Here is a 17134-nt window from a genome sequence, read left to right on the forward strand (position 1 = left end):
GCTGGATGCAGTCACCTGTGGCATGTTCCACTGTTCCTGTGCCAGTTGCAGTCCATCAGTCCTTGCTGTCTGGCTGTGAGCATTCCTCTGCTCAGACTACACTCCCCACAGCCTTTAGAGACACAGCCCTGAGGGAGAACAGCAGGAGGGATCCAAGGGAGGTGCTAGAGGTGAAGCTCATACTCTTCCTAATTTATACATCATTTTATTTTAAACCAATAGTTCAAATGCTAAGGAGGAAGTGCTATATTAGAGGAGAAAGAGCAAGGGATCACACGCAGAAGAGGAAAATGTTTGCAGCCAAGATATGACTGCACTGAAGCTTGTTACCATAAATGCCAAGAGTATTAAGGAGTCTGTTAATTCAGAGGAAGGAGAGCCTTATAAACCATCAAAGTACTCAAGGTCAATGGAATCCCCTGGGAAATTAGGCGGGGGAAGGCTCAAACAATAGAGATATACAGGGAGAAGGTCTGCTGACATATTTATGGCCAGCTGAATCCCAAGCACCCATGAACTGCTGATTCACAAATAAGGAGCATAATGTTTTTCTGAACAGGCCAGACACGGTGCATATCCTCACCAAAGCGACCAGGTTGGTACATATTCTTATCTAGGAATGGTTGTTAGGAGAAAGGTCTTTCTTTAAAAATTAGATAGGACATTCTTTCCACTGTGAAAAAGGCCAGTATCCCAGCACACTGAATACAGATAATTCAGGGGATATTCAAATGGAAGAAAAGTGATTCTAAATATCAGTCTTTGTGTACCTGTGCTCTTGACCGAAATTCGAATCCCGCCCAAAACAACAGAACGGACAGTACACAGTATAGATCAGTGTGGAAGCTCTCCCTGACCCTAGAGGCACCTGGATTCTGAGCAGAAGCAGAGAGAAGTCAGGCTCCCTCCCACAGCAAGTGCTGCTCCATGACCACTGCAGGCCTGGGGCATCGAAATGGTATCAGTTATCACTGGGGCTCAGTCTAATACAATTTCTAATACAAAAAAAAAGGATCTTTTGAGTCTACACACATTAAAATCACTCCAAAGAGACGGAAAATCCTAAGACTAAAAGTATTATTTGGGTAAAATGACCATTTAGGACTTCTTTGTATTGCCAAAGTTCACTCTGGAAACAGAATGCATCCGCTGGGCTGCAGTAATACCTCCCACATCTCAGTGCTTGCCTTACTTTACTTGTCATTCATCGCAGCTCCCAGAGGGAGGTCTGGTGCTGCAGCCCGGCTCCTTGGGCTCAGAAGGACTGGCTGTTCTCATGGCATAGAAAACAAAGAGAAGGAAGCAGAACTGAAACGTGGGCACTTGAAAACCTCCTGCTTGGCCATGCTCCTCGTCTCACATTCTCTTGGCCAACACAAATTCTGAGGGTGAACCCGACTGTAGGACACGAATGTATCTCCGCCTGCTAAGAAGCCCTGCAGCCACAGCCTGAAAATGATGTAGGGATGTAGGTTCTCCATGCAACAAAGGGGGCAAAGAATTGGGAATAGGAACACAACCCCCACCCAGCAGATGCCCTGAATGGAAGGAGTTGGGACCAGTGAACCCACAGCACCAGTGCCCTTCTTTCCTCTTGCGTTCATGCCAGACCTCACTGACTGATACTTTTCCAGTTGACTCAGAGTTATCCCTAAAATGTTCAACAGACTGCCCTGGCTAACCTAATAATTAGTCAGAAATAACACCAGGGATGAAACTTATTAGCCACCCCTGCATTAGAGCAATTGTCAAACCAGTTTATTGAGATTGTCTGGGAAGGTTCTGAAAATTATAACCTTAGGACTATCCAAGAATGTACCGGAAAAGCTACCTTAAAATCTCCTATAAATTCCTCAGATATCGCATAAAACACTGTATGTCTAGCCCTCTTTCCTGGGACCTGGATGAAGAGCCTGGGAGAGTACTGCTGACTTTTTAACTGTTCCTGCACAGGAGCGGGATAACCTTGAGTAACTAAGGCAATCTCTATATCCTTATCCATAAAATGGTGTAAATGTAGCAAGGCTGGGAGTAAAGATTTTGACGTCATGCTGCCTGGGCTTAAATTTCCCTTTCACTGCTTGGTAACCACACATTTAGACAAGTTTCTGAACTCCCTTTTTATCCATCTGAAAAAGTAACTACTTCATAGGATTGAAGCTAACTAACCTAAATGAGCTAATTTATGTACAGTAAATTAAAGTAAAGTACACCTGACCCAAAATTATAAAAAAAAAAAACCTAGATAATTTTCTGATTTTTCTAGAGTATCTATCTTTCAGAGTTGATACAAGCATTTAATGAGAATATGTATCAGTATGTTAAGAGTTATCTGGCACATTGTAGGTGCTCAAAAAGTGGTGACATTGCTATTATTAGATGTGTTTTAAACGACTTTTACAAAGGGATACATTACTTTTCTTTTTTTAAAGGTTTTATTAATTTATTCATGAGAGACACAGAGAGAGAGAGAGAGACAGAAACAAAGGCAGAGTGAGAAGCAGGCTCAGTGCAGGGAGCCGGATGTGGGACTCGATCCGGGTGTCCAGGATCACGCCCTGGGCTGAAGGCGGTGCTAAACCACCGAACCGCCCTCTCCGCCCAACCCCCCACCCCCCGCCCCAGGCTGCCCCAGGGATACGTTATTTTCTAATGTGGTAAAATATCCAGAGCACAAAGTGTTCTACCTATTATTCATGCACATGTCATAATGTAGACCGCCCAGTACCAGTGCCAATGGGCGGGGGGGGGGGGGGGGCTTAGTCTTTCAATAACTTCCATCATTTCCCTTCAAACCGGCCCTAATAAACATACACTAAATAAAAACAGCTTCAGGACGTATCCCTAGACCATCACTCTACCATATGTCATCCTTTATACCCCCAAGTCAATTGCCACCTCAAGGCTTCTCCCATGTTGGAATTCTAAAGTCATCCCTGGGGCAACTGAGAGCACCATGAAGAGGTATTTTAAACCAATATATGTGAAGGAAGCCTAGAATAATTACATCGTTTAAGTGGTTCCCTTCCCTCCCCCCATACACACATTTAGTCAAGTTGTACTTAGATAATATGAATGTGGTTATCTCTCAACAATTGGTCTTCCTATGTGGGGAGTGAAATAAAGTGAGACCTGATCTTCCTAAAACATTTGAGTGCATGTAAAGTGCCCAGGCCGGTATTGAATTCCTTCATCATAGACCCAAATCCACTCCATTTTTTTTAAAGATTTTATTTATTTATTCATAGACAGAAAGAGAGAGAGGCGAGGGAGAAGCAGGCTCCACGCAGGGAGTCCAACGTGGGACTGAATCCTGGGTCTCCAGGATCACACCCCAGGCTGCAGGCAGAGCCAAACTGCTGCACCACCAGGGCTGCCCCCCAAATCCACTCCTAATGGGATTCTGGGCACTACTTTTTAGTGCCCAGTACTTTTTTTAGAACTTGGATTATAGGATTTGGACACCAGCCTGACAGAGAAAACAAATTTGGTTCCTTTAAACACCAAGCTCTGAAGCAAGTAGGCAGCTGTTACCAGGTTGTCTACAGTATTCGCACCAAGATGTCCTTGGTGCCCAAGGTAGGGTGACCAACTGTGACAGTTTTCCAGGGCTTAGTTAGCCCTGTTAGCACTGAAAGCCCTGTTAGCACTGAAAGCCCTTTTGCCCAAGAGAGCCCCCCGTGCCTAGGCAAACCTGGACTCTCCTACCTCATCCTACCTAAAGCGAAGAATGTGAAATAGAAGCCAGCATGTATTGGCTCTGAGTTCCTCTCTGTTGAGAAATTCAGATATGAATAGTGATCAAGTCGCCCCCACACCTCAGGGGCCTTAGAGGGAGAGACTGAATTATTCTGTAATTAACACAATTCTGAAACTGGGGGCGAGCCCTCTGCTGCAGCTTTACAAAGGGGAATAGAGCATTTCTTTAAGCCTCGGGTTTTATAAGCTAAAATAAAATTTTTAAATGAGAAATTTCAGGAATTCAAGTTGCTGAACTATGCTGCCCACCTCTTTCTTCCTGTTTGATCTTTGGAGATTAGCATTCGGTATTTTTCATGACATTTATATTGAGGAGGGAATATAAGATTATTAAAAGCAGAGAAACTCAATATTGGGAACGCACATCAAAAGGTCTTCAAGACAAAGAAGGGATCATATGATTTGAAACCAGAGTTACTAGAAGCATGTGTGCTGCACTTCATTTTCTAGTTAACAGCATAACATACGTCAAAATATGATTTAAAACACTTCTCACAGCTGAGCTGACATTTGGCGATCCTCAGCCTTTTTTTGTTCTTGAGGATGGGGGTTCAAATCCAAACGAGGTTAACACTTTGTACTGGTACATATTCCTGGTGGATGAGGAAAACAGTTTTTTAGCTTTAGTAAAATGAAAACATCTGTCCAAGTCCTGAGGGAAAGAATTGTTTTTAAAAAGAGGGGGAGGGGATGCTTGGCTGTTAAAGCCAGAGATGGCCTCAGTCACTTTGCAAATGTTAAATAATTATACTGCTGGTTGCTTGGCTCACCTAGGATGATGAAAGTTTGTATCTGAGCCTTAGTTCAGTCTTCATTTTTCAGATATCACACCCATTTTATCCTCTAACCCTGTCTAAAGCCATATGTTAATGTGTACCAACTGGTGGCAGGTTCTTTTCATACTGTTTCAGGGTAAACTCAGCTCAGTATGTGACTGACCTTTTGCCAAGTAACTTGTCTTGGTCAGTAGCTGTACACTCTGGGTAAGTTGTATTTGTTAGCCACTAGTGCACAACCAAATACCACAATGTTACGGTTTTATTTATTTATTTTTTTAAAGATTTTATTTATTTATTCATGAGAGACAGAGAGAGAGAGAGAGAGAGAGAGAGAGAGAGGGAGAGAGAGAGAGGCAGAGACACAGGCAGAGGAAGAAGCAGGTTCCATGCAGGGAGCCCGATATGGGACTTGATCCTGGGTCTCCAGGATCATGCCCTGGGCCGAAGGCAGGCACTAAACCTCTGAGCCATCCAGGCGTCTCCCTCTCACACTTTGAATTACTAACTTCTGGAAGAGCACAATCCTTTTTTATTTATTTTTATTTTTATTTTTTTAAATTTTTATTTATTTATGATAGTCACACACAGAGAGAGAGAGAGAGGCAGAGACATAGGCAGAGGGAGAAGCAGGCTCCATGCACCGAGAGCCCGACGTGGGATTCGATCCCGGGTCTCCAAGATCACGCCCTGGGCCAAAGGCAGGCGCCAAACCGCTGCGCCACCCAGGGATCCCCACAATCCTTTTTTAAAATTATTATTTTATTTGTGAGAGAGAGAGAGAGCACACATGTGCACAAGCAGGGGGGAGGGGCAGAGGGAAAAGCAGACTCCCTGCTGAACAGGGAGCTTGACACAGGAGCTCAATCCCAGGACCCTGAGATCATGACCTGAGCCCAAAGCAGATGGTTAACTAACTGAGCCACTCAGGGGCCCAAGCCCAGTCCTTCTTAAGGGCTCACCTGATTAGGCCAGGCTCACCAGGGATGACCTCCCTTTCTTAAAGTCGACTATGCCATCTAACTTAATCGTAAGAGTAAAATGCATCATATTCACAGTCCTGGGGATTATGCAGGGAGTGGAGATCTTGAAAGTCATCTTAAAATTCTGCCTACCGTAAGAAATATAATGCAACATTTCTCTTTTCAATCCTCTAGGCCTACTTTTAGGGGGAAAGACTGAGAGAGAAAGCCCAAAAAAGCATATAGTACAACTTAGTAAAATATACTCTCCACTTGTGGGTACAAAGGTAATAAAAATTAAGGTAAAAATGATTATTTTGTAGTTGGTTTTCTTTGAGCAACAGACAGGGTACTGCGTATTTTTCTACAAGTTACAGAAGTCAGACTGAGGTGTTGATGAATTTATAATCTAAAAGAGAAGACAGGAATCACATTCAATGAATAGATTCCCACTGGGGCTTTATCACATGCCAAGTACTGTATTATTGCAGGGCAGTGGCTTGGCTTTCTTGGGTTTACATTTTAGCAGAGGAAAACTCAGAAAGCAAACAAGTAGAAATACAGCTGGAAATGAATACACCAAAAATAGCAAAAACAAAAATAACAGATACACGCACACACAAACTATTGAGAGTAGCAGTAGTTGTTTTTTTTTTTTTAAAGAAGGCCAGAGAGCTTACTTGGTAGAACATGAGACGTTTGATTTTTTTTTTAAGATTTTATTTATTTATTCATGAGAGACACAGAGAGAGAGAGAGGCAGAGGGAGATGCAGGGTCCATGCAGGGAGCCTGACGTGGGACTCAGTCCCGGGTCTCCAGGATCAGGCCCTGGGTCGAAGGCAGTTGCTAAACCACTGAGCCACCCGGGCTGCCTGACCGTGAGACATTTGTGAGGCTGGCTAGCCAAATGGTTAAAAGCATGGAATCTGGAGTTGGAGACTGGTGGGGCCGCCTCCTGGCTCTGCTGCATTCCAGCTATGTGACTGTGCACTTACCTCTTCTGCAAAAATTGGAATCATACTAGTACCTACCTCATAGAGCTGTTTCTGAGGATGAAATGAATTCCCCAAGAGCACTTAGAACCTTGTGCCTGGCACATGGTAAGCACGGGTGTTGCCTATCAATCTGCGCCAGCTGGTGACTGGGGGCTTGGCAGCGATTGCTGCTTTCAGCTTCCTGGTCATTCTGAGAAGTAGGTATCATTACTGGCTGCACCCTCCACTACAAGTGAGAACGTGCTGGTACAGGGAGCCTAAGTAACTTCTTCAAGGCCATGCTGGCTATTATTAAAACATAGGTATCTTGGAAGACAATCCAGGTCTGTCCTGAGAGCACACATTATTTACCCAGACTAACTACTAAACTAAGACAATGGAAGGACTACAGATGGGATTTATTTTCCTGTTTTCCCAATTGTGCTGCTTTATCTAAAACACCCACAATCAACAAATCTGATGAACAAGGCAGAGAAGGACATGGCTTAGGAATAATAAGTGGCGAGGACACAACTTCAATGCTGTCATGTACATGGAAATACTATTAAAATATGTACTATAATTGGAAGGTGAGTCCATGTGGAGAAAATATTTCAGATAGGCTTCTACTTAGAAGTTTGCAATTTCAAGTAACTCAGATGTCGGAACAGCAGATGCTACTGGTCTCCAGCTCTGTTGCTATTCATGCAAGAAGCTCACCTAGCCAGTTGCTACCCACATGCTCGATGCGTGCACACACATCTCACTCCCACCATTCACTGAGGCCCCAGTTCCACTTATCAGCACAGGAGCCTGTGACCAAAGCCCATTTCCCATCTTCGCAGGAGCTAAGCTAATTGTAAAAACATGGGATGTTGGCCAGCCATCGAATACAACTGTGATCAAATTTATTTAGTACCTCCAAATACAACAGAGCCAAGCCCCCAGAGGCAGATTGGCAGGAAGCTGTCTTTCCCAGCAATTTCATTCCCAAACCCGTTCCAGGAGCTCTAACCTGTTTGTCCCTTGAGACCCAATGGTTGCAGACCTTTCTAAGTGTCTGCACCTTCTTTTCGGTACCCTGGGGTTGAACTTAAAATCTCCACTCTGCCTGCACCTCTCCAGCCCCTCTGCTTGGTGGGCTCCTACTGACAGTGATTCTTCTGCTCCATATCTACTTTGTCACTAGCCTCCCAACTTGAACATGCTATGTGCCCATTGGGCCGAACAAACTCCTGTAAATCACCCACCACCCCACATCTCTGCAAACCCCTTCCTCGGCTTATGTCTCGATCTGTCATGGAAGGGTCATTCTCCTGGCCCCCCAATTTTTTATCTGCTCAGTTTAATTCAATCAGCATAGAGTGATGTCCCTTTGAGTCAGGTGCTTGGTGCTGGGAATGCAGTGATGAATAAACGGGTCTCCAAGCCCTTAGGAATTTACATTCTAGTGAGGAAGAAAACCACACAAAGAGATAATTTCACAATAATGTAGTAATGACCCACAAAGATGCGTCCAGGTTAAATGAGAACAACCCACTGTGGTACTGCAGGAAGATTCTGAGAAGGAATTTATGTCTTTTTACATGTGGAAGAGCTGGTTAGCCAGATAAAGAAGAAGAGGAAGAAAATTCAGGTAGAGAGCTTAGGCAAGATGATAGCTACAGGGAAAAGACAAGCAGTTCAGTGATGCTGCTGCTTCAAATGTGAAGCAGAGTGGGCATCACTAAAGGAAGGATTGATAGGAATAATATCATGAGAGGTTTTGCAGAGCCATGTTAAGAAGCTTGGATTTAACTCTGTAGTGCATGGTTTCTTAAGCTTTTTGCATCACTAGTATTTTTTTTTATTTTCTTGTTTTTTTTTTCTTTAAGATTCTATTTATTCATGAGACACACACACACACAGAGGCAGAGACACAGGCAGAGGGAGAAGCAGGCTCCATGCAGGGAGCCCGACGCGGGACTCGATCCCGGGTCCCCAGGATCAGGCCCTGGGCTGAAGGCAGGCGCTAAACCACTGAGCCACCCGGGCTGACCCTTACATCACTAGTATTAAAATTAATGAATTCCATGACCCCATTCTACCAAAAAAAAAAAGGCTATGTGCACACACGTACCCATAATAGATATACAGACACATACAAGGTTGCCCACAATATAACCCCCGACCCACACCCCCAGAGGTCAATCCACATTTAAAACCCTGTAGATGGAGGTAAGGTAAGCTGGGGTGGTGAGGGGGATCTCTTGCACTATTTTCAGCAGAGAATTACATAATGACATGTTAGTTTCTATATGTTACTATAAGGTATCATCACACACAAGTCTGGAGGCAGAGTATAGTATGAAGATGTTCTGTGTTCTAGCAAGAAATAACAAGGCTGTGAGTTTGGGCACTGGGGATAAGGCTTGAGAAGAAGCTAGAAAAGCAGCAGTTCTTGAGGGTGAGTTATGAGGAAGAGGAGTCAGGGGGGCCTTCAGATTTCCAGCTTGAGAAACTGCATGAACAAAATGAAACAGAAGGCTAGTGGAGAGGAGGAAAGATAATGAGTTCATTTTGGACATTTTGAATTTGAATGGTCTTTGAAACAGCTGGCTGAGAACCAGGCAATTGAGTATACTGGGCTGAAGTCCCGAGGAGAGGTCCAAGAGGAGTCAAATGAGAATCCACTAACTTGATTTTCATTGCATTAAATTCATTTCATTGATAGAAATACCAATTTCTTAAACTTCAGAACAAATAATGTTTTAATTTACCTTTTTTTAAAAAAGATTTTATTTATTTATTCATGAGAAACACACAGAGAGAGAGAGAGAGAGAGAGAGAGAGGCAGAGACACAGGCAGAGGGAGAAGCAGGCTCCATGCAGGGAGCCCGACGTGGGACTTGATCCCAGGTCTCCAGGATCACACCCCAGGCCAAAGGCGGCACTAAACCTCAAAGCCACTAGGGCTACCCTTTAATTTACCTTTTTACTTTACCTTAACATAATTTCCCCTAGAACAAAATAAAAAAACAACTTCTTCTTCTTCTTCTTCTTCTTCTTCTTCTTCTTCTTCTTCTTCTTCTTCTTCTTCTTTTTTGAGAGAGATCAGAGGAGGGAGAAGGATGGGAGAAGAGAGAGGACCTCACGCAGACTCTCACCCCTGAGATCAGGGCCTGAGCTGAAATCAAAGAGCCCATGCTCAACTGACTGAGCCACCCAGGGGCTCCTAGAACAGAATTCTAAAGACATAACAAAGGATCCTGCATTTACTATCACAGTATTCCCCTACTGGAGTTGAAGGAGTCACGGGACCACCATGATAGCATCAAAAAATCTAGCTAAAACTCCCAAATTGGTTACATTCTCTCCTCACTGAAATGCCGTGTCTTCACTTTCAACCTTACATTCACAGTCCTGCATAAATCCAAGTTAAAATCTGATGGATTTAAAAGGCAGCCCCCCAAAAATCAATCTTAGATCCTAGTTGATGTTTTAAATGGAAAAGTTCGGGATCCCTGGGTGGCGCAGCGGTTTGGCGCCTGCCTCTGGCCCAGGGCGTGATCCTGGAGACCTGGGATCGAATCCCACGTCGGGCTCCCGGTGCATGGAGCCTGCTTCTCCCTCTGCCTATGTCTCTGCCTCTCTCTCTCTCTCTGTGTGACTATCATAAATAAATAAAAAAAAAAAAGAACTGTTTAAATGGAAAAGTTCCTTTATATTCAGTTTTACAAAATATAGAATAAAATCATTTTATTATGCCAAAATGTTAGTAAGATTAATATATTGTTGGGAATTTGTAAGCTATCATACCTGGACATGATGAAATTGAACAGGGAGTCTTCTAAAAGATCCATTCCCCACAAAGCAGCCAAAGTCATGTTGTAAATGTAAATCAGAGCATGATGCTCTCAGACTTAAAACCATCCAATGGGTTCCTGTGGCTATTCAAATAAAACCCAAACCTCCCATCCTTTAAGGCCCCACCCTAATTACATCTCACTCATACCCTCACTCAAGCCTTTCCTGGTTCCTTTTTTAAGCCTAGTTTTTCCTGACTTGAACTATTGTATTTTCATCTTCCTGGAAGTATCTGCCCTCAATTTCATAAAGCTGACTCCTTTTCAGACAGAGGCCTTCCCTGACCACCTTGTACAACCCTTGACTACTTGTTACACTCTTATTTTTTTTTAAAGATTTATTTATGTATTCAAGAGAGACAGAGAAAGAGAGAGAGGCAGAGACACAGGCAGAGGGAGAAGCAGGCTCCATGCACCGGGAGCCCGACGTGGGACTCGATCCCGGGACTCCAGGACCACGCTCTAGGCCCAAGACCGCGCTAAACCGCTGAGCCACCTGGACTGTCCGCAATGTGATAAATGTTAATGAGGAGATAAATACAGGGTCCTCTAGGATCACAAAAGAGGAATCTAGTCTTGTTTTAGGGGCTCCCATAAGGAATCGTGGGCAAATTTAAATCCGAAAGATGAGAAAAGGAAAAATGGAGGGAGAGAGGGTGGAAGGGTTGTGGTAAACGTCTAGATAGGAGGAACAGCAGGAGTGAAACCCTGTGGCAAAAGATGGGAGCCTGAGACATTTTAAGTACGTCCCTGTTCCTGGAACACCCCCCCCCCCAGGTACGATGACATAACAATGTACGCGAACGTATTACGAATACGTTGCTGTATAAGTTACGATTAATAAACTCAGACTTGTGCCTAGTGATCACTCATGACCTGATAGTTTCTAATGTTCAAAGAAAAAGGAAAACATTTCAGAGGACTTGGAGTGAAGGCTTCTGAAAGATCCCAGGCCTTTATCCCCACCGCCTTACACTAGCCGCGTACACTCCACGTTGTTGGACTGAGTTGGCGTGGTGAGGGGGCGGGCGGGTGTTGCCTTGACAACGGATCCCACGGCCTGTCAAAGTGAAACGGTTAGACGACTGGCTGCGAGGGTTTCCAGAGGCCCGCCCCCCGTCGCTGATTGGATGGGGGCGGCCAAGCGCCACAACTTTCCCGCAGGGTCTTGTTGCTTAGCAACCGATTTGCGACCTCCCGGGAAGCGGGCGCCCGGCTACACCTATGAGGGGTAGCCTAACCGCGCTCCCTAACTTCAGCTGTGCGGCCCTGCGCTCCGCCGGCCACCCCCACGTCACGCACGAACCTCACGGGTTGGCCCAGGTGCTCCCCTACGTCTGCCTTGAGGCTGGGCTGTGGGCTGGCGCCGCGTGACACGCCGCCGTTGGGGAAGTTTGGTGGAATCAGAGGAGAAAAGGAAAGTCACTGTTGTAAGTCCAGTTTAGAGCCGCTTCTCTCTGGAGGACAGAGCGTTCTGGGGCTCTAGGAAACAAGTCCTTGTGAGCTGGCCAGGTGTGCCGGAGCGACCCAAAGTCTCAGGCTTCTGTCTCCGAGGGAAGCCTAGGAGTGTGGGGACGGGTGCCAGAGCCTTATCATGCACTGCAGAGCTTACTTCTTGCTGGAGAGAGACTTCCAAGAGTTGAAGGAGAACAATTTTAAGGTGAGTGTGGAACCTGGAGAGGTGTGTTTTGTTGGGAGTACGAGTTTTTTGGTTTTTTTTTTTGTTTTTTTAAGATTTTATTTGTTCACGAGAGACACAGAGGCAGAGACACAGGCAGAGGGAGAAGCAGGCTCCATGCAGGGAGCCCGACGCGGGACTCGATCCCAGACCCTAGGGTGACCACCTGAGGCAAAGGCAGAGCAGCTCAACCTCTGAGCCACCCAGGTGCCTCTGGGGTACAGGTTTTTAAAAGCATTTTGATCCGTGTTTATTCTGTAAGGCATAATTTAGTTAGACCTAATTTGCCACGGCAGTATTATTAATGAATCGATTGCACTTTTTATAATAATAATAATTATTATTATTTTAAAGATTTTAGTTATTTACTCATGAGAGACACAGAGAGAGAGGCACGGACACAGGCAGAGGGAGAAGCAGGGTCCATGCAGGGAGCCCGATGTGGGACTCGATCCCGGGACTCCAGGATCACGCCCTGGGCTGAAGGCGGCGCTAAACCGCTGGGCCACAGGGGCTGCCCAGAACCTATTTTTTAATAATAAGAATTATTACTTCATAATCATAATAGTTAAAAATATGGAGCACATTGTGGTAATTTGTGTGTATTTAAACCTCGAATATCAGGTAGTGATTAGTAGAGACAGGGTGTGCTCATGAATTACATTATTAAATAAGTAGTGTTTGGTTTTATCTACCAGAAGCCTACGTCCCAGAAAGGCTCAGTAAAAATTTGGCCCCAGGATCCCATCCCAGGGTTTTCTGATCCCAAAGCCCTTGCTTTTAAGTTCTACCACTCGCTGTCTAAGGCACTTTTTTCCACCCAAGGCTATCAGATATAATACCTAGGTGCCTTTCCTTTATAATTACAACACAGAGGAAGGCTTTGCTGGGAATGCCACCACAGTGAGGTCCATAGGTGCGACAGGCTATGTGTGTCGCTTATGGTGTGGAGAATAAAAAAGGGAAGGCGGGGAGGGAGTGCTTAAGAGAACAGAAAGAAAGCCACCTTGGAGGGAGGGCTTCGAGGGCTACCAACACTTGCTTCAGATGTAGGTAGTTCACGGGCACTGTTCTGTTTCCATCCCTGCTATAGAAGTGTTGTCTTCACTGGAGATGTTAGGAACAACTCTTGAGTCCAACAACAAACATCCAAGATGTTTGAACCTAATACTTAATGTTGTTTCTGCTCTACCTGAACTCTGTGGTTCTCTGGTAAAAGAGAATTTGCTGAAGAGAGAACGTGATATGTAACTATAAAAAAATGTAGATAATAGAGATAAAATGTTTATCCAGACTAGCATTTAATATACTTTTTAAATTATTATTTATTCATGAGAGACACAGAGAGGCAGAGACACAGGCAGAGAGAGAAGCAGGCTCCATGCAGGAAGCCCGATGTGGGACTCGATCCCAGGACCTCAGGATCACACCCTGAGCCAAAGGCAGACACTCAACCACTGATGATCCACCCAGACGTCCCCAGCATTTAACATATTTAATAACTATGTTGGTTGCTCAGAAATATTTTCTGACTGTATCTAACGGTATCCCTCAGCATAAACGATAAACTTTTCCATGAAATAGATTGTCATCCCTCCATTGGGACATTAACTCAAGTGAAGGAAAATTTTATTTTTATACACAAGAGTAATTTTGGAGTTGTGTTTTTCTTAATGAAACTTTTCTTCATGCCCTCCATAGAGCATCCATATAGTTTTTTGAAGCTTTGAAGATGCATCTTTCCAACTATTTCCTTCTTTTCTGTTTGGAATCTTCAGTTGGCTATTGATTTATATAAGCCACATCTCAATCTTGGTTTTGTAGTCCCACTGGTGATTTTCATGCTTATGATTTATTATGAATTTATTGTATGCATTTCTTGGAATCTACCTTAATTTCTGCGTAATCAGACAATATAACATATATAACATCTTCCCAAATCAACAAATAAATTTATCAGGAAAAGAAAATGTGGAGTTTCTGGAATTCATTATAACATGACATCTGATTTTCAAAGCTGCAAAATTTAACGTTTACTTCTGCTTTGATTTTTTTTTTTTTTAACTAAAGGGTATTACTGCCTTTCCTGTAAATGAAGATCTGATGGAATGGGGAGCCTATATTGAAGGTCTACAGAATACATTTTGGCATGGTCTGTATTTTCAAAACCAATTTACTTTTTAAAAGTCTTTTTTTTTAAGATTTTATTTATTTATGATAGACAGGGGGTGGGGGCAGAGACACAGGCAGAGAGAGAAGCAGGTTCCCTGCCGGGAGCTCGACATGGGACTCGATCCCGGGACTCCAGGATCACACCCTGGACTGAAAGCAGGTGCTAAACCACTGAGCCACCCAGGGATCCCCTTAAAAGTCTTTATACCATTATTAGCCTATCTTCTTTACATGTATAATAAGATTACGGTATATAAATTCTCTAGATTTCCAGAGGAATTCACGTTATTTTTTCATCATGTGGCTTAATTTCTTGCCACTTGTCAATATAGGAATTTTAGGTTTGAATTTTCCCTTATGCCAAATTTTAATGTCATTACACTTTTTAAGAAGCAGATGCAATAAAGCATATCATATGGGAATATCATGTAAGTCTTCCATGAAATCAAAGAATAGGTATAAAAATTTCTACTTGCATAAAAATCCCACCGTTATCTCTCATTTTTGTCCTTTATGATTTTTCCCAAAATTTTCATAAATCAAATTCTCAAGAAGACTGGGCCACTATAAACTTTAATGGCCATGCACTCTTTCTTTGTGGATTGACAAAATAGAGTTGTTGAGTGAAGTAGGGGAGAAAAGTGTCAGTGGCTAATTACAGTACATCTAATATGTGCTATTAATGGGTCTTGAATGCTGAGAAGAAAGTGGATTAGTTAATTTTGCCTTGGAAAGTCAGGAACCGGCTGGCTTCTCAAGGAAGTAACGTTTGAGTTGAGTCCTGAAGAACAGGTAAGAGTTTGTCAGATTTAGAAGGGAAAGGAAATTCAGTCTGAGTAAACAGCATGCAAAAGCTTATAAACAAGAGACGGTTCTGGAAGAGTGAGTTCAGCAAATAAGAGCAATACAGTGAAAGGGGCGGGTGTTCAGGGATGGAGTTAGTGGATGAAAAGGCCTGGTGGGAAACAGGCTGAAAATACAGATTAGACTGTGAGGAGTCTATGAAATTATCTAGAGGACTCTATGTACCCTGTGATCCAATTTACTTATTAATAAAACTCTCGGGACCTCAGAGGCTAAACTATAGAGACTAAACTATAGAGAGGCTAAACTTCAGGTTTCAGTTAATTGGTACAACATGATGCTTTAGTAAAAATGTTTGTTTCTTTATTATAGGATTATTCTTCCAACTGACAATAAATTTTACATCACAGTACAATTTTGTCCCTCCAGTTGTGAAATTCATAACAATTCCTTTTCATCCAAATGGTAAGGACCAAATGAGATTTTTATCATTGGGGTTCTGTCCCTATCCTTGTTCCTTATAAGTGTTTAATAATGTTTCTTTTTGGGGCACCTGGATGGCTGAGTTGGTTAAGCATCTGCCTTGGGCTCAGGTCATGATCCCAGGGTTCTGGGATTGAACCCTACTTGGGGCTCCCCGCTCAGTGGGAAGCCTGCTTCTCCCTCTCTCTCTCCCTCTGTTCCTCCCCACTCCATCTCTCAAATCAATAAAATCTTTAAGAAATGTTTCTTTTTAACAACCTTGTTATGGTTATATTAGTAAGCATGGTTATTGGGGAAAATATAAAAAGACAGAAAAAAATTATCACCTTGAATCCAAATTCAGAGAGCTGTTCCTTTTAACTTTTAAACAATTTTTTTTTACTATGTATGTATTTCTTTTGGATAGTTTAAGTACTACATGTGAAGTTTATAAAGTGACATGTTTATTTCTGCATTACTAAACATTCTTCAAAAGGTTATTTTTAATGACTAAATGATAAATTTAACTATTTTTGTATTCAGTATTCTCATTGGCTCTGATTTATCCAATGATTAAAAAATGCACTGACAAATTAACATTAGAAAGAAATGAGTTAGGTTGCTATTGAAGTTATACACAAAATGAATTCCTGATGTATCAAAAAGTCTAAAAGTTTTAGATACTAAAAAGGTAGAAAATTGAATAGAATTTTTAATCAACTTGATGAGGAAGGCTTTTCTAAATATGATAAAACCTAGAAACTATGAAAAAAAGCATGACAACTACTAAACTTTTAAAAAGTTCTACAGCCAACAATATTATAAACAGACAAAATACATCGACTTTTTCAAACCAAGGGACAATATTTGCAACGTGTAAAATAGAATACTTACAACATGTAAAGAATGCTTAAGAATCAATAAAAAAATAAAGTGATAAAAAAGCAGGCAAAGGTTATAAACAAACATTTGATAGAAGAAACATAACAAAAATAAACATAAAGATATTCAGCCTCACTAGTAAGAAAATGAATGCATATTAAAACAATTATGATTCATCGTTTATGTTTGCAAAATGTTAAAAACTCTGACATAATGATAACCTTAGTGTGACCTTTTTGGGAAGCAGTTTGGCAGCTTCTAATCAGCAATAGCCCTAAATCCCTGTAATCCTGTGTTTATAAATTATTCCATAGATAAACTAGCACAGTGTGGAAGAGTATGTTTCATATTTAAAGATGCTTGTTCCCAGTAAAAATTTTGAAAATAGGGAAAAGGGAAATAATCTCAGTGTCCATTAATATAGGAATTTTTAAGTAAAATATCTTAACAGCTATATACATAACAAGGTGGATATATAAAGCTAGACTTTTTGGTCACTGCTGTATTCCTAGAATATTCACTACCTGGCATAGAGCTGGTGCTCCAGTGTTTTTTCATAAATATGTCTATAAAAATGCTGATGTTTATTGTTAGATGAAAAAAACTTCAGAGAATATGTAAGATATAATTCCATTTAATAAAAAATAAAAACAATACAGTTATACACATCTATATGTATATTTGTATAGACCAACTGGTAAATTTATTTTTTTTACAGATTTTATTTATTTATTTTGGAGAGAGAGAGAGTGCATGAATAGGGGGTAGGGGCAGAGGGGGAGTCTGATGCAAGGCTTGATCCCAAGGACCTGGGATCAT

The 17134-nt window shown here is 42.3% G+C and overlaps 1 protein-coding gene across 1 annotated transcript in view; it reads left to right on the top strand.

Moving 5' to 3' along the window:
• The first annotated feature begins 11558 nt into the window (after positions 1-11558).
• Positions 11559-17134, top strand: part of UBE2U (ubiquitin conjugating enzyme E2 U) — a 33807-nt gene continuing 28231 nt past the window's right edge. The window contains exons 1-3 of the mRNA XM_055304666.1: positions 11559-11977; positions 14066-14147; positions 15344-15436. Coding sequence (XP_055160641.1) covers positions 11912-11977; positions 14066-14147; positions 15344-15436 — 241 coding nt within the window. The 5' untranslated portion in view covers positions 11559-11911. The remainder of the gene's footprint in view (positions 11978-14065; positions 14148-15343; positions 15437-17134) is intronic.

Source organism: Nyctereutes procyonoides, unplaced genomic scaffold, assembly GCF_905146905.1.
Source record: "Nyctereutes procyonoides isolate TBG_1078 unplaced genomic scaffold, NYPRO_anot_genome, whole genome shotgun sequence".
NCBI classification, from domain to species: Eukaryota; Metazoa; Chordata; class Mammalia; order Carnivora; family Canidae; genus Nyctereutes; species Nyctereutes procyonoides.